Source organism: Lytechinus variegatus, chromosome 3 (assembly GCF_018143015.1).
Source record: "Lytechinus variegatus isolate NC3 chromosome 3, Lvar_3.0, whole genome shotgun sequence".
Taxonomy (NCBI): Eukaryota; Metazoa; Echinodermata; class Echinoidea; order Temnopleuroida; family Toxopneustidae; genus Lytechinus; species Lytechinus variegatus.
This window is the reverse complement of record NC_054742.1, coordinates 21834018-21861302: the sequence shown is the minus strand read 5'-3', so window position 1 is coordinate 21861302 and position 27285 is coordinate 21834018. Positions and strand designations below refer to the sequence as shown.

At 36.3% G+C, this 27285-nt stretch overlaps 1 protein-coding gene across 1 annotated transcript; it reads left to right on the top strand.

Moving 5' to 3' along the window:
• The first annotated feature begins 306 nt into the window (after positions 1-306).
• Positions 307-25613, top strand: LOC121410500 (F-box/WD repeat-containing protein 7-like). Its single transcript, XM_041602643.1, has 11 exons — positions 307-386; positions 4691-5752; positions 6394-6459; positions 6863-7007; positions 9791-9945; positions 12751-12906; positions 16098-16223; positions 18132-18310; positions 18712-18790; positions 19388-19584; positions 20257-25613. The coding sequence occupies exons 2-11, from the start codon at positions 4712-4714 to the stop codon at positions 20456-20458; spliced, it is 2346 nt and encodes a 781-aa protein (XP_041458577.1). The 5' UTR covers positions 307-386; positions 4691-4711; the 3' UTR covers positions 20459-25613.
• The last annotated feature ends 1672 nt before the right edge of the window (positions 25614-27285 follow it).

Below are 27285 nucleotides of genomic sequence, written 5' to 3'. Positions count from 1 at the left end.
CACACAGAGAAAAACTCGTTACAGGGGGCCGGTTTTTGGAAATTTCTTGGTCACGCGTGTGTACAGCAATATATTTGACTGCCCCCCCCCCCCCGGGCGAACACGCATCTCACCACCAAATACTAGTAATTTAGTTATAGTCACCCCCCCCCCCCACGGCCACCGGCACCAGTCCTGTCCTGCACCCAGGCCAGCTCTCGATTCGCGAGCTATACACATATACTACCTACCGTATACCGTACGCGTACGTACGGTACGCATGCGCTGCATCCATATTGCTAGCGATCGCGAAGTTACACTGTATGCACAGTACAGTCTGAGTTTTACTTCTGCAAATTTCTACATTACATGCATCTAGCTAGTGTGGGCGCAAATGAGTCACTAACGTAAGTTTAACCAAAGATACTACACAGTCAGATAGATTAATAATATTATTTCGCTGATAATATACCGTATACCGTTGGCGTTAAAAGTTTACAGGTTCTTTATGATTATTATGAATATGACTGAACTGAGCCTGAAGACTGAGACCTGAGTGAAGTGAGAGAGAAAAGAGGGACGTGCACAATCAAGACTCAAGTCGACGTCGAGTCAAGCAAAAATTGCAAGTCGATGCCACTTGCCAGTAATTGCCATACCGGTACTCAAGCTTCTCAGAATCCCATTTACTAAGAAGATCTAGATCTAACGTTCATGACGTTAGGCCTACTGTAACAGTAATTTTTAGCCTATACCGGTATATTACGTAAGGGCACTAGTATTCAACCCGTTTGGAGAGTTTCCTCAAATATGTAGAAACATAGAATTTACCTGAATTTCAGACCCGTCTTATTTTGAGTAAGAGCAATTGCTGGTTATTCTTTTTCCGTTATTTTTTTCTTCAACCAGTCGACTGTGTGCGCGGGCGATTGAATTATACGGCGACGGTTTTTTGCACTAGTATTCAACCCGTCTGCACTAGTATTCAACCTAGCGATGAAAGATGGTCTACTCTTGTCTCTCAATCTGCCCTCGTCCCATCCGACTATGGACTAGACCATTTGAGATGAGACCGAACAGGGAATTAATCAAAGCCAGAGACTTACATAGATCTAGATCTAGTTTACCAATATCAACCCTTTTGAGATTTGCTATCCTCACTAGGTTGAATACTAGTGCAATTCAGTGCAAAAGGCCATCGGCGCATAATTCGATCCTACGCGCATACAGTCGACAGAATGATAAAGAAAATACCGACAACAGATTACCCTGGAAATAACAAAGGTATGAAATTAAGATAGTTTCCATATTTCTAAATATTTTTGGAAATATGTCAAAATCTTTGAATTATGCCGGGTTGAATACTAGTGCCCTTACGGTAGTCACGTATTGTATTACCGGACACTATCATATTTCCGGACGCGCATATTACTGCGTACGAAGTCAATTTCGTAGCGCAAGGCTTCCGCAGTTCAATTTCACAGATCAATTCAAAGAACAAGATTGCAAAAACAAGGCGAAAAAATCTAACTTTTACCTTATTTTTCTTTAAAATGACAGAAAATTCTTAAAATACCATATAACATAGTTTTGCATTAACAATTGATCCCAATTGATCTATTTTCTGATGGGAATACGGACCTGATAATTGCCGAAATTCAATCTCGTCCGCTCCATCGATCAGATCGTTGCCGGGATCGTTGACGGCTAGTTCTCAAGGTACTCGATACCCCTGCCGTGTGCGAGGTTTACCGTGATAGACAGCCGTCAACGATTGACAGCGCATCGATAGAACTTGATGACTGAGTGAGGGTCACGATATGAACGAGCAGTAATACTGGAAAGTGCCATATCGATAGCGCAATTGAAAAAAAAAGAAATTAGCTGGCAAACACAATTTTTTATAAAAAATTTGCTCAGAATCGATATAAGAAAGCACACAAAAACTTAGAATTTACTCATGATATGACATATCATGAAAAAAATCACACCAATTCTTTCTTACATCATTATAATCAAGAATATTTTTACCCGTCCGGCGCGCGTCCGGAATTATGATGTAATTTGTCACGCACGAAAATAATTGTTTTTCGCGGAGGGTATGCGGCAAGTGCAGTGCAAAGAAAACGGTTGGAAAATGTAAAATAATATCATCATATTCATAATTTTCAGAATATTTGGAATAGCAAGTGATAATTTTTCTTGATTGTATTTCCTCTAGTTGTCATTTTTAAATCACTGAAATAAAGGTGTCCGGCAATAGGATACACTGCCATACATTACAGTTGCTAGTTGCATGCACACAACACCAATGCCAATGGGTCATAATTTTGTGATGCAGTAGGGTCGGGCCTAGCCCGGGGGGATGGGGGGTGGGGCACTCGACCAAAAAAGTGGTAGGGGAGTGCCGCGGGTAAGATAAAACACGGGGGGCCTTGGAACGGGCTTATTGTAAAAAGGAGGGTCCTCGGATCAGAACTAAGTACAAATGTTTGTGAAAACGGGGGTCCTGGAACGGATTGCCAGCGTGTGAGTGCATATGCATCCCTAGGCTAAGTACGGGCATGTGTGCATGTAACCCAGGGAACGCCAGCCCGCTATGCTAATGCGGGCAGGAGCTCACCGTGTATTTACCTATACTCACGGGACAAGGGTAGATTATGGTCAAAATATCTAGCAAAAAATTATGAAAACAGAAATTATGCACTTACCACGATTATATGGATGATGGTCTAACGAGTGGTAGTATCCTGACATCAAGGCACAGACTGGAACCTCAAAAAAAATGAAAAGTTCTCTCCTACCCCAGTCTCGATCAGCCATTTTTGTAGGAGATAATCTACCCTTGTCCCGTGAGTATGGGTAAATACACGGTGAGCTCCTGGGCGCCGTACGCGGGCCGGCGCTCCCTGGGTTAGTGTGCATGATGCAGCAAGCCCGGCGGCACGGCCGCCGAGTGCTCTTGAGTAGAGGCGATGGTGGGACAGTGCTCTTGGCCGCTTTTTCACCAAAATTGCAGCTTATTGTAGCAGATCAATGCAACCAAAACGGCTTTGGAGCGGATTTCTTCTTTTTTCTCAAGAAGAAAATGCTATGCTTTGGAGTGGCTTTCTTTGTTCTTTTTCTCAAAAAGACAAAAATGCTATGCCTTGGAATGGAAATTTGAGTATAAAAATGGGGGTCCCCTCTGTGGCATATACCCATTAGATGCATTATGTACTGAGTGCCCCCCCCCCCCCGGTGCAGTAGGCCTAATTGGGATTGCACAGGAGGTAAATCCTCCCCCCCCCCCCCCCCCCCCCCCCCGTCTACATTTAAAGTTGTTCATCAATCCTCATTCATGTCAAGACCAAAAAGGGTCGGTCTCTTGGACTTGGTTGTTCCACTGAACTCTGTTGGCTCCACTCACCAATTACACTACAGAGACCATAGTTCTATCTCGATCTGTACAGGTACTCAATGTCCATATATTTATGTATTACTAGGCCTAAGTTCGGTTAAACCAGGAAAGTGGGAGTTGCGCAACAGCAGAAGTAAGTCACTGTTTTTGTCCTTTAAGTTTATTTTTTCCTGTTTTGGTGCATTTCAGGCCAAAACAGAATAATAATCTTATATGACACCTAGATAGATCCTTGGCATTATCATTAGCTGTTTGATATTGATCATTCGGACCATTTCACAATGACTCCCGACCTTGCAATTTAGGATCCATTCATCATGCAATTTTGGATTTGTCCATTGTACGTGACTTGTAATCAACAAATCGAGCTGGCACTGCATGATCATATTTTGCATCGAAATTGAAATATTTCCTATGAAAAATGATTTAGTTTTAAGTGTCATATAAACCAAATAATGAATGTTCCTGGATAAGCCAAGAATATTGAATGGAAAGTCAATGACTATTTTATGGATGTAGAGATGTGAAATGGGAACTTTCAGTAACTTTTGGGAAAGGCTCCCCACATGGACAAACAGTTGTCAAAATATAAAAATGTCTCGAATCCACTAGATTTTTCTTGTTGACATTGCTGTGATGTGCCATGACACATATCCATGCACCTTTTAAATCAGGTGTGTGTGTGTGTGTATTTTAGTTTTGTCAGACGTGTATCAATCAGATATAATTTTTTACGTCTGGGACCGACCTTTAACGTCACCATCCGAAAGACGTGACCAGGGCTCGAACCTCTTCATCAATTTCTAACTTCCCCACAGCTTGGATTACAGGCGCACGCCACAATGCCCAGGTGGCCAAAAATAATCCCGGTATGGTATTGCCAAAAATTCCTAACTTAAGTAAAGAAAAGTTATAAACAATTTGTTTTAAAGGTAACATAGTGAATGTTATTATACCAATATCCAAGCGAAAAGATGTACAATATAAGATAGTGATTTGGAACCTTGTTATTTTTATATAAACCATCATTTCTGAACCATCACCGGTCATACTCATTTGACTGTTCATCATCAGTCATGAGTCATGCGCAGGTGCAACCAATCATTTGAAAAGGATCCACTATATCATCTGATTAGTTAAACATAGCTGGTTGTCATCAGAACAATTATAAGATCAGTCAACACCATGGGGAAAATGATTATCATGTTATTGATATTGTATTTAGACTTAATTTGGTATTATTTCCCAGTTATTCATTCCTCAGAAGTAAAGCCTTTACTTTTTAATATTCATTAATTTGTTGATTTTCAGTAATTCCAAACCAACCCTACTATGGATGGCCGTGATAACTCAAATGTCGGTTCTAGTGACTCTGAGGGAATTCCTGCCAGGCCTCCTCCAAAGAGAGCAAAGTCAAAATCCAGAGTATGGGACAGAGTGGCTCGCCTTGCTAGAAGAACCAGAAGCTCAAGAGAAGGAGACAGTGACTTTGCTTCAACCGGAGAAGATGCAGGGGAGGCTGACCTTCCATCAGAGCAAATGGACTTGAGTGATGGCCCTTCTACTAGTTCCTATCATGCAACAAATGTAAGAAAACAGCAGCTCTCAGATTGTAGTTCCTCAAGTGAAGGTGACCTAGCAACATGTGGCAATGCAGTCAGGTTGCCAAAGCACAATTGTTACAATCCACCAGATAACAGTGAAGTAATTTATCAGCACTGTGTTCGTCCAAGTGCTGTCAAGGCGATGTTCAGACCTGCAGAACTAAAGCTTCACAGTGATCATGTTCAATTGAGAAAGAAGCGAAATCCAAGCAGTACCATTTCTTGCAGACATTCAGATTGTGCTCTTGAAGTACAAAAGCATCGCAATGACTGCTGCCATTGTCCATCTTGCTGCTGCTGTCGCCGTGGGAATTTAGGTACTTGTTCTGGCAGCTGGCCTAGGAATAGGTCTTGTCCTTTGCGTATGAGTTTGAGGATGCCCATTCAGCCATCTAAGGCTGTCCAGTCTCCGTCCTCATCTCCCCGTAACAAGAATCTGTGGAAGCGTAATTCAGTACAAGGTCCTCTCATGACGAAATCAGTATCCCTCCAGAGTGAGCGTCCAGGCAGTGCAATGTATGACATGAGGATAGCTAACATGGAGTGTGGGGAGGAAGAGAAAGCTGCATTGAGAGCCAATCGATCCCTGGACATGTTGCACAGTGCTGTCATGCATGATGTCAAGGGCTTGTCAAGAAGCATTCCATTGTTTTGTGATCAGGATAGAACAATTGATGAACAAAATGGTAATGAGCAGAAAATTAAAGAGAAACCAGTTGATCAGTGGAAAGATAAAGTTTCAGGTCCTGTATTCAAGGAGAGACTAGAGGTGGGTATCAATCAAAGTCATTGAAAGACATTAGCCCTCAAGAACTCAAAATTTATTTGAACCCATTTTCAACAAAGTGACTATGTTATAATTTTAGTTGACTTGAATCACATGTTAGACTGCATGGATGCAGACATATAATGCACAACTAGACAATCATTTCTTGATAAACCACATTCATTTAATTTTGTCACATTCTTCATTTACAGAGAATACCTTAAACAGAAAACTATGCCACTTAAAGAATATACAGATATTTTGCATCCATCTCAAGTTTGTATAATTTGAATCAAGAATACTACAGAAACTTTTCATCTATGATGATGAGAATCTTTTATTTCCATATGTTTTCAGGAAAGGAATTCTTTTAATGTCAAACTAATCATGATAAGTCAAAATTTCATCAGAAAAAAATATTTCACCTCGCTAAAATACCTATCCAACATGTATGATGGTTGTGGTGTTATTATCCCATTTTGCATGTAACAGACAATTACTATATAAGCTTTTTATTGTATTTTGATTTTAACTGGTTTCTCAGATTATAATAGAAAGTTACAATTTTTCTTCTATTCTATACTTCATTATTTTCTCTCCTTTTTCATTCAATCTTATTATTTTCTTTCCCATTTTTTGTGCAGTCCATCCTTGGTTGGTTCCGGGAGTTCAATGACCAGCAGAAAAATATGATAATGAAGAGGCTTGTGGTAAGGAAATTACATTAATCTTATTTTTGGGTGGGGGATTTTTCTTCTATAGCTCATCAAAAAGGAAAAAGGGAAGGCAACCACAGAAGCTGCATTTATTGTTGTACCAGTATTTTAAGTGTTCTGTAGGATGGGCCTTATTATCTATGCACAGTATTTAAGTACCCGGTAAATGAATTGTTGGCTCTTTTCACTACTCCATATGATTGTAAACTTATTTGCAAAGGTTTGATATGTATTGAGGAATCTAAATTTTCAATAATCTTACTTGCACTGTGCATGCAGTCTCATGAACATTTTTGTTATTTCTGCTGTGTAGCACCTGTTTTGAATGTTCTTTGTCTGTCATTTGCTTTTATAACTGAAAACATTTTGTTTCTATATTTTGTACTGAAAATGACAGGAGGAGTGTGATTTGCCTCAGATGCACATGTTATCTGTTACTATGGAACCTATTCTACATCAACACTGCCCTCATAACTGCCAAGATTTATTGTCATGGTTACCGAATCAGCTCTCAACAAAGATCCTGAGTTACCTTGATCCAGGTATTGGACAAAAAATAAACAAGTTCAGAATTCTGTTCTATATGTTATATTAGTCTGACTATGACAGAGTTGGTATTTACAGAAGTTTATATGGGTAAAACAGTATGGTTGAGTCCATAGTTTATGCAGATTTCCTGTATGAATTATGCTTATGTTACCGCGTACATTAAACAGTGTCCAATGTTGATACACGCTTTTGTCACAGTGCGCCAAATTGACGCCTGTTGCCGTGGTTATCCACGCTCTTTTATTCATGAGTCCACTGTTTTGAATAATGAGTCCACTCTTCAAACAGTTGACTCATGAATAAAATAGCGTATCTAACCATGGTACAGGCGTCACTTTGGCGCACTGAGACAAAAGCGAGCATAAACGTTGGACATTGTTGATTCATGCGCATACTTGCCAACCATTCCGATTTTGGCAGAATCATCCCGATTTTTATTGCCAATACCGCATTACGAATATCAACCCCATAATTATGATTTTCATTAATTTTTACATTGATAATATTGAAAAAATGACTGGAGCGAAGGTTAGACCAATCTGAAGATTGCGGACACCTGGATATCGCAATATCCCAAATAGCATTATTTTTCCTCTAACTGAACACACTCTTGTACATAGTTTTTCACTTTGCCTATCTCACATGGCACGCACATTGCAGAAGCGCATGCAAACACAGCTAGAGCGACAACACATGCAAATACAATGCTGAGACGTCGCGAGTGCGAGTATACCTCGCTGCTAACCCAGCCTGTGTCGGGTTACCGACGGGCCAGAGCTCCGTGGGTTACCGCGCTGCAAGTGCATATGTGTGCAAACGTAAGATCCAGCTCAATGATCGTCGGATTAATGGCCAAAGGATATAGTTTTCCGTGAAATTTTAAAGCCAAAATTACAAATTTAGTGTGTGGAAACTGGATACCGTCACCAATGCGTGGTTTGGATTGTGAGTTGTGACTGTGATTCCGATCGTTATACAGACAGCGCATGATTGCAGTGGGCAGTGACTGAGTACCGGTACCTAGCCCAGTCGTGGCCCGCCCGCTTTGCGGGTCGGATCTCCCTGAGTTAGTGAGTACCGTACCGGTGCATTTGCATAATAAGTTCATGTGTAAGTTACATATGCATATAGACTGTCAGTCTGTTTTCGTGAAATAAAGCCAAAATTATTTAGAAAAACAAGGAGTATTCTGAGAAATATCCAGTTATTATTGTAATGGAAATACATGTTTTTGAAGTTAAAAAATATGGTACAATTTCATGAAATGAATCCTGTTGATTTTCCTGTTTCATGTTTCTTTACACTGGGACAAAATTAAGATATTTTTCTTCTTTGTGGACAGGTAAAAGGCACTTCAAAAGTGAAGGAAAGCCCCCCATTTCATGTTCTAAAATTCCAAAAAATTTCTAACCATGGCAGGGGGTTACCCCCAGTCCCCCACACCCTTCCCGCGCAAAATGTCACACGTTACTCTGCGTGAAAAATGGATTCCTTTTTTTTTTCTAAAGTTGGCAAGTATGCATGCGCCCAATACCCGCTTAATTAAGCGTAATTTATACAGGAAATCTGCAAAATTATACAGTATAATTATACATTATTATTATGTAAAATTTAATGTATTCAATTTTATGATGGTCATGCTATGTACATTGTCATGACATGCAGAAACAAATAGATAAATAAATATATATATATAAATAAATAGATAAATAATAAATAAATAAACCATGGATTCAACCATGGGTTTTAAAAACCACCTTTGTGAATTTGGGCCTATGAGTTCTCATTATTAGAATAAGGATGAGTCATATATGTGTGTATATCATAACAAAGTAGATATGCAATTATCTTGAGTCATCTGTGAGATCTTAAAGTAGAATATATTAGGCCTGTTTTGAAAGTCCATTTTTGTCTCACCTGCATAGCAGAGTGAGACTATAGGCGCCACTTTTCCAATGGTGGCGGCGTCAACACCAAATCTTAACCAAAGGTTAAGTTTTTTAAATGACAGCATAACTTAGAAAGTATATGGACCTAGTTCATGAAACTTGGCCATAAGGTTAATCAAGTATTACTGAACATTCTGCCTGAGTTTCAGGTCACATGACCAAGGTCAAAGGTCATTTTGGGTCAATGAACTTAGGCCATGTTGGGGGAATCAACATCAAAATCTTAACCTAAGGTTAAGTTCATGGATCTGATTCATGAAACTTAGACATAATAGTAATCAAGTATCACTGAACATCCTGTGTAAGTGTCAGGTCACATGATTAAAGGTCAAAGGTCATTTAGGGTCAATGAACTTTGGCCAAGTTGGGGGTATTTGTTGAATTACTGTCATAACTTTGACAGTTTATTGGTCTAGTTCATAAAACTTGGACATAAGAGAGATCAAGTATCACTGAACATCCTGTGCGCATTTCAGGTCACATGACCAACGTCAAAGGTCAATGAACTTTAGCCATAATGGGGGTATCTGTTGAATTACCATCATAACTTCGAAAGTTTATGGATCTGATTCATGAAACTTGGACATAAGAGTAATCAAGTATCTTTGAAACATCCAGTCACTGAGAAGTATTAGTTCACATGATCAAGGTCAAATATTAATGAACATAGTATTGTATCATTATATGATTAGTGTTTTTTGTGAATAATTATTTTATAGTAGTTGTCAAAGTCAGCACTGCTGCTATATTGAATCACGTGATGCAGGTGAGACCGCCAGAGACATTCTACTTGTTTATAATGATCGATTTGTTTTTAACATCTTCAGTGAGCTTATGTCGGTGTGCTGGAGTAAATCGGGCCTGGAAAGCTCTCGCTGAGGAGTCCTATCTGTGGAGTAATCTTTGTCTTCAACAAAAATGGCGTTTATCTCAAGTAGAAGAACATAAGCAGATGATAAACCATATGGGATCCAGTATACAGGTATTACCGTAACTGAATGAAATTCATTCTTCAAAGTGTAAATTTCTTAGAGCTATCTAGAAAAAGAAAACCAAGCAAGCAATGTTGGGAGGCCTGTTTTGACTTTTGGATATTTTTTGTGTATCAGTTGTTGAAGATTCTCAAGGATATGCAATTCCAGATTAATCCTATTATCCCTTTGTTATAGTTGTTAACGAGCATAGAGTCAACATCATTTGTGTCCAAGAACTGATCACTTGCATGCTTACTTAGTCCTATTGTTTGTTATACCATTCCACCTATTTTCCTGACTGCTTTAAAGTAAATTATTTTTATAATGCCAGGTGGGTGTTTCATAAAGCTGTTCGTAAAGTTACAAACAACTTTACGCACGACTGGAACATGTTCTTAGATCATAACTCAATTACACAGTGATATCACATAGCACAAGAAAGGATCACCAGTCGTGCGTAAAGTCATTCGTATCTTAGGAACAGCTTTATGAAACACCCACCAGGTTTACTTGTATGTACAATGTGGTATAAATGCTGATATTACACTTGCAAGATTTATGGACCCGAATAGTTTACGACCACTTCACGCATCGAATCATGCCACATCGTTCCATTTTGTGAGGTGTGTGGGGCAGTGCAGAACAATGCTTTAAGTGTCGTGTCGAAATGTTAAAATTTCTAAAATCCTGGCACAACGAATTTTGGGGATTATTGGCGTAAACTGTTCGAAAACTGCGCATCAAATTCAGGCCAAGTCGTGCCATGGCACGAGTAGCCCGAATTTTACGACTAGTTCACAATTGTTCTCACATAGCTCACGCTTACATAAGAATTGCTTGCCTCAAAGGCATGCGTAGTTTGGCTATAATGAACGGCAATTCAAGGAGTTTGATCTTCTGATCCAATGAATGATGATCAATTAAATGATGTGACATTGTGCGAACTATTGTAAATACTGCATGAACATGTTGTGAACTACATGTAGTCAGGACTATGGCATGAACCATTGATGCATTTTCATGCCCTACAATGTCACGAACTGGCACGATGGAATGGTGACACTGCGGGAACCCAAACTTATGCAAGTGTAATAGCAGCATGAGAGTACAGTCTTCACCAGTACCTGCTGCACAGAAACATTGTTAGCACTAACAGAGCACTAACAGTAGACGCAGTCACATTTCAGATTGCAATGTCAAACCTTGATCCAAGATTTGAATAATGCATTGTTGCAGCATTATAGGTTGTAAGTAACACAGCATTTGTTAGCGTTTTTCTGTGTGTCTGGTACAGGGCTTACATGTAAATTAATCAAATTGCCACTGAGGCTACAGCCTTGGATACCCTTGAGATAGGCCTTATTGCCCAACTTTTTGTCTTGCCTGAACGAAGTTCAACCTAGTGATCACTTTTCCTGTTAGTATGTTGCAGAAAGTTAAAGTTTTTGTTCAACATGCTCTCATTTCTTTATTTCTACATCAATTATGTTCATACTTGGTACAAATGATCCTTGGGCAATACTGAATTTGTGATGTTGAGGGTGATTGGGTCAAAGGTCATCAAGGGGTCAAAAGGTCAAGTTTTTTTTTTTAAATGCTCATTTATTTCTGTATCAAGTGTGTTTACCCTTGCTACAAATGATTCATGGGTAATACCACATGTGTGTGCATGTACATGAGGATGATGAGGTTAAAGGTCATCTAGGGGTCAAAAGGTCAAATGTTTTGATGTCTTGTCTATTCTTTTTTTCAAGTTTTTATTTAACTTGCTCTGGGGGTCAAAAGGTCAATTGATATGAGGTCATGTCCATCATTTTAAAAATGTTTTTGTTCATTTTGCTCTCTTTACTTTAATTTCTGGATCAATTTTGATCACACTTGTTTCAAATGATCCATGGGCAATACCACATTTGTGTTGTTGAGGATGATTGGGTCAAAGTTCATCAAGGGGTCAAAAGGTCAAGTTTTTTTTCTTCAAATTGCTCTCATTTCTTTATTTCTGTATCAGTTGTGTTTACGCTTGTTACAAATGATCCTTGGGTGATACCACATGTGTGTACCTGTACATGAGGATGATGAGGTCAAAGGTCATCTAGGGGTCAAAAGGTTGTATGATTTGATGTCTTGTCCATCCTTTTTTTCTTCAAGTTTTTGTTAAACTTGCTCTCATTTCTTTATTTTGCATCAAATATTCATTGGATAATATGATACATGTATGTGTGTTCATGAAGATAAAATGTCAAAGGTCATCTAGAGGTCAAAAGATCATATTGCATATTTCATTGATCATGAAATCAGGCAAGGCTTGTAGTTCATGAACCACCTTTTTTTCGTTGGACATTTTTGTGTTTTTTTTTTCTTTTCCATTTGTGCTATAATACTGAAATTAAAGCCTGCTGTAATTCAAAACATTTGAAAAACATGGACATTGAAATTGTGATATTTTAGTTGTCTGGTTATGTATTCAAGAGAGGAAATTCTATATTCTTTACTTTGTGGGATGAAATCATCTTTTCACCTTTCGTTCTCTGTGATGTGATATATTTTCCAAATTGAAAGTTGCACATATGATGCTTCTGTTTTAAAGAAGTACAGTCATAGATCTTTCTTCTTTTTTGACTTTCTTTGCTGTCGCTGATATTCTTCTCTTCCATATCCTCCTTAGTCAGTCCCTTTATAAAACCCCTCTCCATTCGGTCTTACTCATTTGTGCTTTGTTTTCCACCTCTCAGTTTTGTTTGTCCGTGCATTAATAGCTTGTTTGTTTCATACATTTCTAACAGTTAATCTCTATGTTTGTTTATGTCCACCAGTGGAAACAAGTATTTGCTGAGCGCTACAGGCTACGTAGAAACTGGTTGAAAGGCTACTGTACTGTAAGAACCTTTGAAGGTCATACTCAGGGAATCTCCTGTGTCCAGTTTGATGATACAAGGATAGTGAGTGGTTCCTCAGACAAGACAATTAAGGTATAAACCAGATATTAATTGATTTCTATAGGAAATCTGTGACAAAAATATATGAAGGATCAATAAGATACAAAGACACTCAGTCCAGAAAAGAAAGAATCATCATTACTGCAATTGTGTGCCCATTAGTGTTTATACTTAGTACAATTTCAAAATCCGTAATCTAATCTTGAGATCAAATTGGGACCATATTGGGAAACGGTTTATGAAATGACATCTCATGTTGTAATACCACCGTGTGTCATAAGCTTCGACTAATTTCTATTTTTATCAAGGAAGAAGGCTGTTTTCGTAAATAAACATATTATTGTACTTGATATCCTCCAAACAGGAAGCCTTTTCTGCCTTTAATCAAAGTGTTACTGAATTTTATGCAAGATTTCTTTGGAACATGGTATAGATGTAGAAAGGGGGATATGGGTCTATTTACAAGGATTGAATACACTGAAGTTTCATTGGTATTGATTATTACTTGCATCAATACATAGCCCCAAATATTATGTAGATTGAGAGATAAACTTTAGGATTGTACCTATAAAACTTTAAAGGGGAATGAAACCTTTAAAATAAGTAGGCTTGTGTCGAAACAGAAAAATCAAAGAATAAGAACAAAGAAAGTTTGAGAAAAATCTGACAAATAATGAGAAAGTTATGAGCATTTGAATATTGCAATCACTTATGCTATGGAGATCCTCCCATTGACAATGCGACAAGGATGTATGATGTCACATGTGAACAACTTTCCCTTTGATGGACTATAAAATACCCTCAAAATGTCCCTTTTTGCTTTTTCTTATGGTGATACAAACTCTTTATTCAGTATTCTTTAAAAATCTGTATTACATGCCCTCCTATAGAGAGAACACATGATCTAGTGATAGATGTGATAAAGAGGCAATTTAAGTGAAATATATACCAAGGTAACCAAGGAAAGTTGTTCACAAGTGAAATCATTTATCTTTGTCGCATTGCCAATTTGAGGATCTCCATAGCATTAGTGATCGCAATATTCAATTGCTCATAATTTTCTCATTATTAGTCCGATTTTGTCTCACCTGCATAGCAGAGTGAGACTATAGGCGCCGCTTTTCCGATGGCGGCGGCGGCGTCAACATCAAATCTTAACCTGAGGTTAAGTTTTTGAAATGACATCATAACTTGGAAAGTGTATGGACCTAGGTCATGAAACTTGGCCATAAGGTTAATCAAGTATTACTGAACATCCTATCAGAGTTTCATGTCACATGACCAAGGTCAAAGGTCATTTAGGGTCAATGAACTTAGACCATGTTGGGGGAATCAACATCAAAATATTAACCTGAGGTTAAGTTTTTGAAATGTCATCATAACTTAGAAAATATATGGACCTAGTTTATTAAACTTGGACATAAGGTTAATCAAGTATCACCAAACATCCTGCAAGAGTTTCATGTCACATGACCAAGGTCAAAGGTCATTTAGGGTCAATAAACTTTGGCCATTTGGGGGTATCTGTTGAATTACAATCAAAACTTTAAAAGTTTTTGGATCTGATTCATGAAACTTGGACATAATAGTAATCAAGTATCACTGAACATCCTGTGCAAGTTTCAGGTCACATGATCAAGGTCAAAGGTCATTAAGGTTCAATGAACTTTGGCCGAATTGGGGGATATTTGTTGAATTACCATCATAACTTTAAAAGTATGTTGGTCTAGTTCATAAAACTTGGACATAAGAGTAATCAAGTAGCACTGAACATCCTGTGCGCATTTTAGGTCACATGACCAAGGTCAAAGGTCAATGAACTTTGGCCATAATGGGGGTATCTGTTGAATTACCATCATAACTTCGCAAGTTTATTGATCTGACTTTTGAAACTAGGACATAAGAGTAATCAAGTATCACTGAATATCCTGTGCAAGTTTCAGGTCACATGATCAAGGTCAAAGGGCATGTGAGGTCAATGAACTTTGGCCACATTGGGGATATTTGTTGAATTACCATCCTATCTCTGTAAAGTGTATTGGTCTAGTTCATAAAACGTGGAAATAAGAGTAACCAAGTATCACTGAACACCTTGTGCGAGTTATAGTAGTTTTCAAAGTCAGCACTGCTGCTATGTTGAATCGCATGATGCAGGTGAGACGGCCAGAGGCATTCAACTTGTCTCAAACTTTCGTTGATCTGTTTCTTTGATTTTTATGTTTTCACACAAGCTATCTTGTTCCAAGGTTTCCTTCTCCTTTAATTACCGGTACTCTTCATCCTACATTGTAGTCCATTTAACATTTAATATTATTTACTGGCAAATACTCAGGAAAACCCATTTGTAATGAAGCGGACTTCTACTAGCATGGATATTAAGGAAGCGATAGAGTGTAAATGAGTAATTAGGTTACCAACTTCATTTTTGTCAGTGTTTTATCTCCAGGGGAGTTTGTACACCAGGTGTTTTATTAACACATGCATAATATTCATTGAGAATATTTTTCAATTTTTTTTTAAGTTAAAAGGCTACTGCACATCTTAGGACCTGACTGGTCTGCGACTGAGTGAGGGGAGATGAATCATAAGGCAGTCATAAGCTCGACACCGGACTCCTCGCAATCCGACTACCACGCTGTCTGCGTCTCACGCATACGCTTTTTGCCATAACAACTGAGAAAATGTGCTTACTATTGCATATGCGCTTTGTTTATCATATGCGCCTTATACAACTCTGCTGTCTGATTGGCTGGAAGTTGGATTGAGCTTTAAATCCAGTCATAAGGATTCAACATGTCAAATCCTTCCGATTTTCCTTGCGACTTGTCTCTGACTGGTCTGCAACTATCAAGCTGACAAGATCTGTGACGTCACATCTCCCCTACTCAGTCGCAAGCCGGTTACAGACCAGTCGGGTGTGCGGTGGCCTTAATTTATATCATAAAATATTTCCCTTAATTCAACATTTGACATTCAACTAAAAGTGAACATTAACCTGCATTTCATTTGAAAGCTAATGTATACTTATTGCAACTGGTTTAAACTTTAATTGAAGCGAAACTGTAGCATATGAATACATTCATTTCTATTTATATATTGAATACCAATTCAATTCCTTTTGTATTTTGAAGAAAAAAGAAAAAACCTGCTTTCATTTTAAGAAGGTAGAGCATGCACATTTCAGAAGCTTGATGATAAATTGTTGTTTGGTCTTTCTTGACCAGGTTTGGAATATCCGAACAAACTCTCCTTGGTCCGTCCAGACCCTTGTTGGTCACTCAGGAACCGTCCGATGTCTCCATCTAGAAGGAAATCGTCTTGTTAGTGGTTCTACAGATACCACTATAAAGGTAGATTACTGCATATATTCTAAAACATTGATGATAGCTAATAGGAGTACTCCAGACCTGCCACAAAGATAACTCATCTAAGACTGCCTGTGGCAATTATGATTAGTAAATCCTATTTATATAATATTGGATGGCCTTGAGGTTAATACAAGGAAATATTGGACGAGCTTTGCATAAATATTGGACGAGTCGAAGAAGAGTCCAATATTTTGCAAAGCGAGTCCTATATTTCCTTGTATTGACCGAAAAATGGGACATCCAGTATTATGATTATTATTCATACAGAGAATTTTAGCAAATAATTTTTAACTTACCCTCCCGCCCTGAGACTCTGACTCTGCTGTATGATGGGGGGACCTAAAGCTACGCACTTTGTTTTCAAACAATGAAAACTGTCCCAATTTTAATATTTCAACAAATTATATTTCACTGATTTGTGGCAAACATTCTAAAGATCATTAACCAAGTAGGATGGGGGGTCGGGTGTCCGGGCACTTTATAATTTTGAAGCCTTCTTTTTTGTCTTTGGATTACACTAAAAATGTGAATTCTATAGATGTAATCATCTTCTATTTTGTTCTCTACAATATTTCCTAACATTTTGTACCAGAAATTGATGAAACTTCACTTGAAAATTTTTCCAAATGACTTTCTAAAATTGATCGTCCGTACACACAACCTGTCTGGACACACAACAACTGGGTATAGAAAATATCACAAAACTCACTAATACAAAAATCCCGTCGTGTTTTTCGAACACCTCTTGATTTCGCCGCCCGATGTAGAAGGGGTTCTAAAGCTACGCACCCGATTTATCATGCCTCAATTTCTAAAATATATTCAAATTATTATAGGATAAAATGAAATTAAAGCGAATATTACTCCAAACTTCCTAACAGTTGTTGGTTTTCTCTGCATTTAGAGATTTACTGCAGCCTTTGTAGAAAAAATTTAATAGGAATTGTTCATCACTCTGCAGTCACAGTTCCACACACAGAGTGCGCATTTGCCATTGAAAACTGCATGTGCGCGTAGCTTTAGGACCCCCTACCATACAAACTTTGGTGATTCCCCTTCTAGTCGTCCAATATTTTCAATATTGTGTCACCTCGGAAAAAAATATTAGGCGAGTTCAACAAACTTTTTAAGTGGGTCGAGTGCATCAACAAAATAACACTTGTATTTGGGCTCTAAAATTGTCTGTATGAATAATAATTCTTAATATTGGATGATATTCTAGACAGCAGGTGCATGAATTGTGTTGAATATTTTACATCTGTGAAGTTATAATCTTGTCAACATTTGGGAGGGTCACAGAGGGAACGGGATGGCCAAAGGAAAGGAAAGAAGTGTTAGGAATGAAATTTTGCTAGATTTAAGAAGTTATAGTTTGGCAAATTTATAGTAAATTTGATGTGATTTAGCGACTCTTTCATCCATATTGGACCAGAGGCAAAACATTAGGAAAATTCCTTAACTGTCTAGATATGCCACACCCAAAGCCACCAAGAAATAAACAATGTGTCAGGGTCTATGATTATAATAATTTCCAACTTACTGAATCAAATTTCTGTTGAAGTATTTGTTCAAGTGTATGACAATACACATAAATTTGTGGAGTTTGTAAAATGACTGGAAAAACTGTTTACTCCCAGATTGCTTGCTCTGTGCTGCTGTGTGAAAACACTAAAATCACTCTTTTCTTTAACCATTAACTTTTTTGATATACTAGATGTTTATTCTTGATCAGAAACACTTAAATATTTTTGAAGTTTTTAGTATACCTTCCCTCAAGACATGTATAGCATTGTAATGAGGGAAACTATGTAATGTAAATAATGAATTGTTTTATGAATGTATTTTGTCATGCATGAAAGCCTAAAGATGTGATTTTTCCTCATCAAATAGGTCTGGGATTTGTCAATGCAGAGTAGTTGGTCAAGCATTGCATGTAGAGTGACCATGACTGGACATCATGACATGGTCAGATGTCTTCAGGTAGATGATGATAAGGTGGTCAGTGGTTCATATGATCGGACACTCAAGGTCTGGGATATTCGTACTGGTCAGTGTAGATTGACCCTTAGGTGAGATTTCAAGTGCATTGCTGTTTTTGTTATAGTTTTTTTTTTCATGTTAATTGCTTGATGGTGGAATTGTTAGAAATGTAATGAACACTTCCAACAAGGGGGGGGGGGGGAATATTACATGGAGGCTTGGTTCTATTTTGCCTCTGAAATGCTCAACCGTTTGAGGAATCACTTTCAAATTTGCTCATGTATTTTAGTGAGGATCATAATACATTTGTCACATGGTCAAATAAATTTCATGGTGTTCATTATTTGAAATTTCAGAAGACGGGCATGTAAATTATTTTTTATCTGACAATTTGCCGAGGCATAGATTTTGATTGCCTGCAGTTTTATAATCCATCTAGTCGTAATTGAAATAAGATTAAATTATTTTTATTTCATTTTCCAATTTACAGTGGTCATCTAGGTGCTGTGATCTGTCTTCAGTTTGATGACTTTAAGATAATATCAGGGTCTGCTGACAAGACTATCAAGGTAAGGTCACATTATTATTTATTGTCAGAATCAGCAGTGAATGCCATGTTCTATTCACACGTTTATTTCAATTTCAGCCTCAAGTTCAACTTCAAGTCATTCTACCATAAAAAAATTGTATTTTTTTAATTGTGTAATGAGAAATGGTTAGACAACCATTACTATCCAATGCATGTGATAGGGGCTAAAACATATCAAAGAAATAAAGATATTGAGCAAAGTTTGTATGTAATGAAATGACACACCTCACACAGAGCACTCATGCACCCTCACATACCAACACTCTTGCATTTTTTTTCTGATAAGAAATGAGGCCCTATAATATATTTGTCAAGAAAAATCAATGATTTATATTTTCAGTTACACGAAATTAAAGAATATATATATCTATGATTTTTTAGAAATCCTTAAATTAATACATTTTTATTGTCAATAAAAACCCACCGTTTCATACAGATTAAAAATGTTATTTTGGCAAAATTTGTTGACTTTGGTGACCAGTTTAAGATTTTACTCCATATATTTTTACCCTTTTAATCCATTGAACATACTCCGCATTGATACACATTAACCTCATTCTACAATTTTGTCCTATAGATATGGAGTTTATCAAGTGGACTTTGCATGCGTACATTGATGGGTCATCAGAACTCGGTTACATGTCTTCAGTTTGATGCTAGTAAGATCATCAGTGGTTCATTGGATAGTAACCTCAAGTTTTGGGATCTAAAGACTGGAGAATGCATCAGTACAATAGACTGGGTCAATGCAGAGGGTCATACTGGAGTAGTCAGGTAAGCTCATGGCTTTACAACATGGAGCTCAGTCAGTAGAACATAGGTCTGAAATTACCAGTACCTAGATTTGAAATCTAGATGATTAACTAGTGTTCCTTAGTCAGCCGGTTACTGCCATTATCAGGGTACCAAGAGAAGACCTCTTGTTAAGTAACAATCATTTGTGTTTTTAGCTGTCAGGTCAAAGCAAGAACTCTCTTCGATTCCTTGCAATAAATACAGACCATTTAACAGAAAGAAGAAGGAAGCCTTGATAGGCAACAAGTTTAGGTACAGGTTTCCTTTTATCTTTTTTTAAAATAAATATTCATTGTTGGTATGTAGACTTTAGTCTTTGTAGGTTATTCCTTCCATTGAGGTAGTCATAAAGTGATTTAACATTAAATTGTGTAAAACAGCAGGGGATAGTGAGAAACTTCACTATAGTCACTAAAATGTTGTCATCCTCACACAATTATCAGTTTGATACTACAATGGTCAAAGCTTTGTTTATCGTTACTTTATGTATGATTGACTTAAAATCTTTATCAATGAGGAAAGCTCACATAATTAGTTACATAACAAATGGCATGTCTTTCGAAATTCCACCATGGAGGGTTTTTTTTATAAACTGAATGAAACCTTGGTGAATGATATTAACATCACTTATTTCTTCTCATTACCCAACAGGTGTCTTCAAGCAGATAGCTGGAGGGTTGTGAGTGCAGCGGATGATCGAACACTCAAGGTTTGGAACATTGATACAAGGGAAAGGATTGTCACACTTCGTCACCATAGTGATGGAGTCACATGTCTACAGTTCAACAACAGTAAAATAGTGTCGGGATCATACGACAAGACTGTAAAGCTTTGGGATTTCAGTGCTGTGTGACTGCTGCCTATCCAAACTTCTACTCATTACTCTTCCCTACCTTCTCATTCATTTACTTGTATGAATGTTAGACTGTGTTAGTACTGTGTATGAGACATAATGCATCACATATATAACAGTATGAATTCATTATCGATTTAATACTTGATTTTGAATTAAATAATAGATGTCACATAGAATTTAACTCTTCAGAGTTAATAGACTTTTAAAGCAAGAGTTTCTATTCCTTTTTCAAAGTTACAATTTCCATTCTGATTGGGGCGAAAATTGGCTTGAATATAATGCAAGGATATACTATTTCTGATTGGCGATCGGTTTAAGTGCTCATAGAATGGTCCTGGTTATAAAGTCTCTTTAAAAACTCCTAAAAAGTTTTTTTAATGCAACAGGTACTTAATTTTTTATGCAACTAATAGGAAATGATTTTGAAGGTATGGATTAAGAATGGAATGGAAATATTATCTTAAGTTAGTGAGGCAAAATTACAGTATGAAACCTCTGTAATCATCCATTTGTAGAATTATTGATACATTAGGATGAATTTCTGGCAATAAATATGCAAAATCTGTTGTACAAGACATGCAGATTTTCAACATGTCAAGTTATGATTCATATTCATGATGGCAGTTTAGCAGCGGATAGGATGAGGGGTGTGAAAGAAGGTGGTTGTTTCCTGGAAGACATTCATATATTCATCTACTCTGCCACTGTTATAAGTATTATTAAGAAATTCAAATTATTCTACCCCACAATGCAATAGCTCTGATCCTGCCTGTGGAAGATAGTAAAAGTGAATTCTACAAAAATGTTGGTTTAGGTTTGTTAACACCATCAAATAATTTAAAATACAACTCGTAGGTAATATCCCATTGCACTCTGTATTTATGCCTCTTGTAGAATGCGACAGCAATTATAGTGCAAATGAGTAGCCAAATAAAATCAGAGTATTTATTATTATTTTATAGATATTTGACATTTATATTTCCCCAAAAGAATATGGGATATTGTTTAGCAGACATGCATAGTGGCTGAATACAACTGAAATATATAACCAAGCTGAAGTTACATGCATACGGTTTGTTTTATTATCTCACCCATTTTCTGTGTGATGAATATCAGAAATGGCATATTTTCAAAAGAAAATGGCCATTGCACTCTGAATTGTTGGATTTTGCATATTTTATTTTTGTGTAATTATTGTGTGAAGCAGTCCATTATTCTTCAAAAACGCAAAACAAATCAATAAAATGAAAATTTATGACATTATTTGATCTGATGAAATTGATTATTAATTCACAAGATGCTTGACAGAAACAACTTATTTGCTTTATTCTAAATTGATTTGAGTTCAACATCAACTCTAACTCTATCTAACCATGTGGCTATTTTCATAAATATCTGTAATCATATGCAATTTTATGTTTAGCTCATGAGAACATGAGAAACATGTATTCATATTTGTGTTTGATTTATTTGTACCCAAATTTTTTTTCCTTATTATTGGGCGAAAGACTGCAAGTAAGTAAAACTTCCTGAAGGACCTGTTTTATTTCATGTTATATCAAATTATACAAATGGTTAGAAGAATCAAATTTATTCTGAGAGGATAGGTAAGTCTCGAGCAGATTCTTGATTTGATTTCAAAATGCAATTAATAGTTAAGCATTTAGCAGAAATATATGTGTGGTGAAAATCTTCCCCTAAAATGTCATATTTAATTATATCTAAAAAGAGATCATTTTGACATTTCACAGTTATAGGAGCTCTGATATGTTTTTAATAGCTTATATGACATTTGATGATTTTATGCTGGCACTGGTATTCTGTGAATGTGCTGCATGGAGAACAGTTTTAAAACACTTATTGTTATGATACATACACTTTGATTGGACTAATTGTTTTCTATAAACTCCATCCCTTTATCAGACTTACTCTTTACGAGTGGGTGAATTAAAAGTTTTGAGCCTAACATAAAAAGAATTGAGATAGGAAGAACAAATTTGGGCCATATAATATTATTTTACAGATTCCTAAATTTCTTTGTCAGGTGTCTCATGATAAATGGACGAACCTGAGTATCAAGCTGTCATTAAAGTTTCTACAGCTGAAAGGCATGACCCTAGCTGAGACTTGGCACTCTTTGATGGTAATCCATCCAATTTCTTGAGATTTGGGTTAATCATTATCAGTCTGAGACCAAGGAGCAGTCAAAACGGTGAAAACATCCCATGTCATCAACCTCATAGAAGGCCAACTCAAGTTTGTCTTTTTTTCATTAGATATTATGATAAAGGAATCTGTAAAATCAGACTCTATATAGCTATGACCAAGAAATAAGGTGGGTGGGATTAAGAAATATGAAAGATTTTTATGAACCAAATTTGATCTTCATATCTTAAACCTTTTGATGTTAGGCTCAAAACCTTTCAGTTTCCCCTTGTACGATATGTTCACATATTTTACTTACTTGTACTAGATATGCTTTGTCTGTCTAAACTTTTAATGAAATTTGATTTAACAACAGAATTCTGTAATTAACATAGACTTTGTACAGGGATCACATGGCTTCAATAGCCGTGAATAGGTCACAGGGTTAAAGGAAACAAGTTGTCATATATGATATCACAATAATAACAGAAAATAGCTTAATCATATTTTCACAATAATATACATCACTTGAAAAGGTTGTTCTGATGAAAACTATTATCTTGTTAGACTTAAACTTTGTACTCATTGTCTGTGTTTATAGGGGTAAACAGGATGTCAATTACATTGTCACTGCGATTTCTTGCTGTTTAGATACAATTGAGAGTTTGTGGAATGTCCAGCTATGGTTTCTTAATGTTTAGTCATAAGTACCAGTTAACAGTTTTTACTATTCATATATATTAACTGCTCATTTGATCACCTTGCCTCCATTAGGGATATAGTTCTTATGAAATACCTATAACTTATCTTTATTTCTCTGTGGACTTTGTGTCATTATTTGTTTTTTCTTAATTTTTTTGTACAGACCAATCATCAAGAAATTATTTGCTTTATACATCCATGTATGTAATTTTCATTTCTACTCTCAATTGTTAAATTGTGTGTATTTATACATGTACACAGTAAGGAGAGTATGAAGTGATCATTCATTCTTGACAAGCAATTGATATATTTTTAGTTTCATTTTTTATTAGTATTTTTTTTGGCAATTCATGACATTTATTGATGCTGAGTCCCCTCAAGAGGGAGTGTAGGTATTTTTGAGTGACAACATTCCAACTCTTGGCAGCTTGACAGTGGAGTTTGTGAAGTGGCTCCCCCCTCCCAATTTTTTTTTGTGAGTTTAAATTGCCCACCGTGTTTATGAGCAATTGTAGATAGTACTATAAACTATGTCTCCCATAAAGAGAGCTGGTTCATCTTATGTGATGGATGTGCTGGTAAAAACGAGTAAATCTTGCCTTTTAAACCCAGTTCAATGACGTTATACAGTCATTGAAAAATTATGAAAGGATACTTTATGCCCTTACCTGATAACAATGGTTTGTTTTCTTGAATTAGCCTTCTGGATTCTTGTGATACGAATGTATTATTTAAAACATCTTCTATGGAAGAATTTAAGGGAATATTGCTTTATGGAATCTGCAGTAGTGATTTCGTAGCATTTGCATACCCAGTAAAGTTTGAAAAATTCTCATGAAATATGATGTATGTATACATTTGCAGCTTTTGTTTCCCTACTCTAAATTTGTATTATGTTTTGCAGGCAAGTTGCTACCTACCTTAAGGTCAATTCAATGAAATTTAATATGCATTGTGTGATATTTGTGTGCTACATGTAATAGAAATGATAATGTATGATAGATCTGTGTGTATTAATATGTCAACATTTGTCTGTGTGTTGACCAGGATGTGTGAAGAATAGTTGGATGGTTCTTATTAATTGAATGAAAGTAGATGTCAATTGTCATGAATATTGTCCTTGTATGCAATTTTTTTTCTGTATGTCAAACCCCTTAAAGCTTTGTTCAGTTATAGTTCATAAAATTGCTATTGATTTTTTTTATTATTTTAATTGAAATATATGCTCACAATTCTTGCAATTTCTCATTTCAGCTTATGTGAGTAAATGTGGCATCCTTGTTTTCTACATCAAAAGGATTTGGGAATTTTGCAGGGATCAGAACTAATCTGATTTAATTTGTTTTTCTCGTTTGTTATTTCATAAGGTGTAGATGACTGATTAAGTAACAATGAATATCGAGGTTGAGAAATATGAGACATTATTAGAATATTTATCACTTGATGCTTCAATGAACCTCACCATAAGGACATATAATATAAGCCCACAGTACAGGTTTTAAGATTATAGTATATTATATTAGATAAACTTGAATTTGTGTCCATTCTGCTCAGATTTCTATAAAGGTTCCAAATCCCCTTGCTTAAGGTCATGTTTTGTCATATCTGAAAAAGCCTATCATTTTGAATAGTTTCAGGATAAATTTATTGAAAAACTAGTATGTTATGGTAATATGATTATTGCTGTTGCATAAATGTGTCCTCTTCTCCCCCTGCCAGTTGAGGAATTATGTATGTTATTATTTCAAGCTATAAAGTGTAGTTTGTTTTGTCTGATCAACTTTAATACTATTTCCTATTCAAGGAAATTATGTTGGTATTGTTTTATTTTTTTCCCAAAATTAGAAAGGAAAAAATTATGCAGTATTTCTCATTTCCTTCATTGAGATTTTTTAAAGTATATACATATGAAAACCCAATTCAGAGTCCAGGTTATCTACGTGTGATGTCATGAAGACAAAAAAATATTTACATCTTTATATACAGTATATGCAATTTATTATATTTGCATAGATTATTACAAAACAATGTGCATTATGCCATACAGTCAACCTTGCAGAGATCACAAACTAGTGGGAATTATAAAATGGATTCACTCACTATCATCTATCATTATCATCATCATCCAATAAAAAGATGTTCATTACTACAGATGTAAGATGAATAACAAGATGAGGCAGAATGGGATGTGGATCAGCGTAGATTAGGAACTTCTCTGTTGCCTATATGCATATAAACCCTCATATAAAAATTCACAAGAGCAGCAACATTCTAGAAATTTGAATTGTCATTTACAAATACAAAGTGAATCAGAAAAAAAACACACAACATAAGTAAGAAAAACTAGAGTGGTCTCAAAATATGTTTGCAGTGTCTGCAAAAATTAACTTATGCAAGGTTGGCTGAAAATATCTTTGAGCTAGGATATACAATGCATGTTTCTTATACTACATTTGAATTACTCTATTGAAAAGTAGAAAATCAATATAGAACGTGCTATGACCATGTCATTTGCTTCATGCAGTTGAGAAGTGAAGAATATTATTGTCCCCATCCATTTTAACACGCTTTGTTTTCCCCTTCAAGTTATCTTGACACTCTCATAATCCTATTGTTTGTTTGTGCTACAAGTTTTTTTTTCCTGGTTGTCATTGTCATAAATTGAAGTCAGTGATATTCAACTCTTGGTCATCCATATTTTTTTCACTGGGCTCCTTATGATAGTCATGTAATGAATATTAACAATAAAATTATTTACAGAATTCGCTGCAAATGGTGTAAAAAGAGTGTAAAATTTAACAAACAAAATGGGTACCAAGTGTGCAACAACAGGAAGTGTCATGTAAGAATAAATGAACAAGATTGAAAGTGTATGACTGTGGTGTTGAAATGGATGGGGAAATCTACAATACTTTATTTAATAGAAATTTTAGTATGTATTGTGCAATCAATATGTAGAAAATAAACCATGTCAATAATGATAAACAATCTTGTTTGCAGTAGTATTTTGTATTTTTTTTATAATGGTAAAATATTGATGTAAAGGATGGGAAATATTTGAAATTTGAAGAATAATTTGAGTACTACTATTACTAATAATAATAGCGGCATACTTACCCAGGGTAGCCACTTCAGTTCCGAAAACTTCTCCCAGCGGGCCCTGCTGTTATTACCCCAGCTTTACCACAGCTACCTTGATCGGGCACTCGAGCATTCGAGGAATTTCTTCCTACTGGGTACCCATTCACCTCACCTGGGTCGAGTGCAGCACAATGTGGATAAATTCTTGCTGAAGGAAATTACGCCATGGCTGGGATTCGAACCCGCGACCCTCTGTTTCAAAATCCGAAGAATAATCCACTGGGCTGTAGCTATTGGTTAGGAAATGTTGTTTGAAAAAATGTATTGAATTCATTTTGGATATCAAAATGTTAATCTTGACAGAACTATGTAATGATGAATAAGCTGGTCAAAGTTATCCAGTCTGGCAATTGGCAATGAAACAAGGTGGAAAAACCTGATTTCCTAAGGAACAATCCAGTAGCTATTATTAGTACAACTTGTTCATGTTGTCAAAATGAAACTACTCAAAATATCTTTCATTTAACCCTATCTTAACTGGGCGATTTCCGACCAAAATACTGGGGGAGGGGGTCAATTTGACACCCTCCCTCAGATTTTGGCCGTTAATTGCACGCGCGTACAGCTGGATGTAAACTACAAGGCTGTATAGTTAAATTTTTACAAAAAAATTAACTGCTTTTATTTTTTTATTAATTATGCAAATAAGCATATGAAATTTGCCCTATTTTTTTATTGTGTATGTTTTTGTGTTTAACTCTATTTATGAAGCTGGTAGAATGATCATTTTTGGTGAACATTTCTAACAAAAATCTACAAAAAAATTGCTGGCATAACAGCCCAGTTTAATAAGGGTTACAGTGGATTTCCTTCAAGTTTGATTCAATTCAGTTATA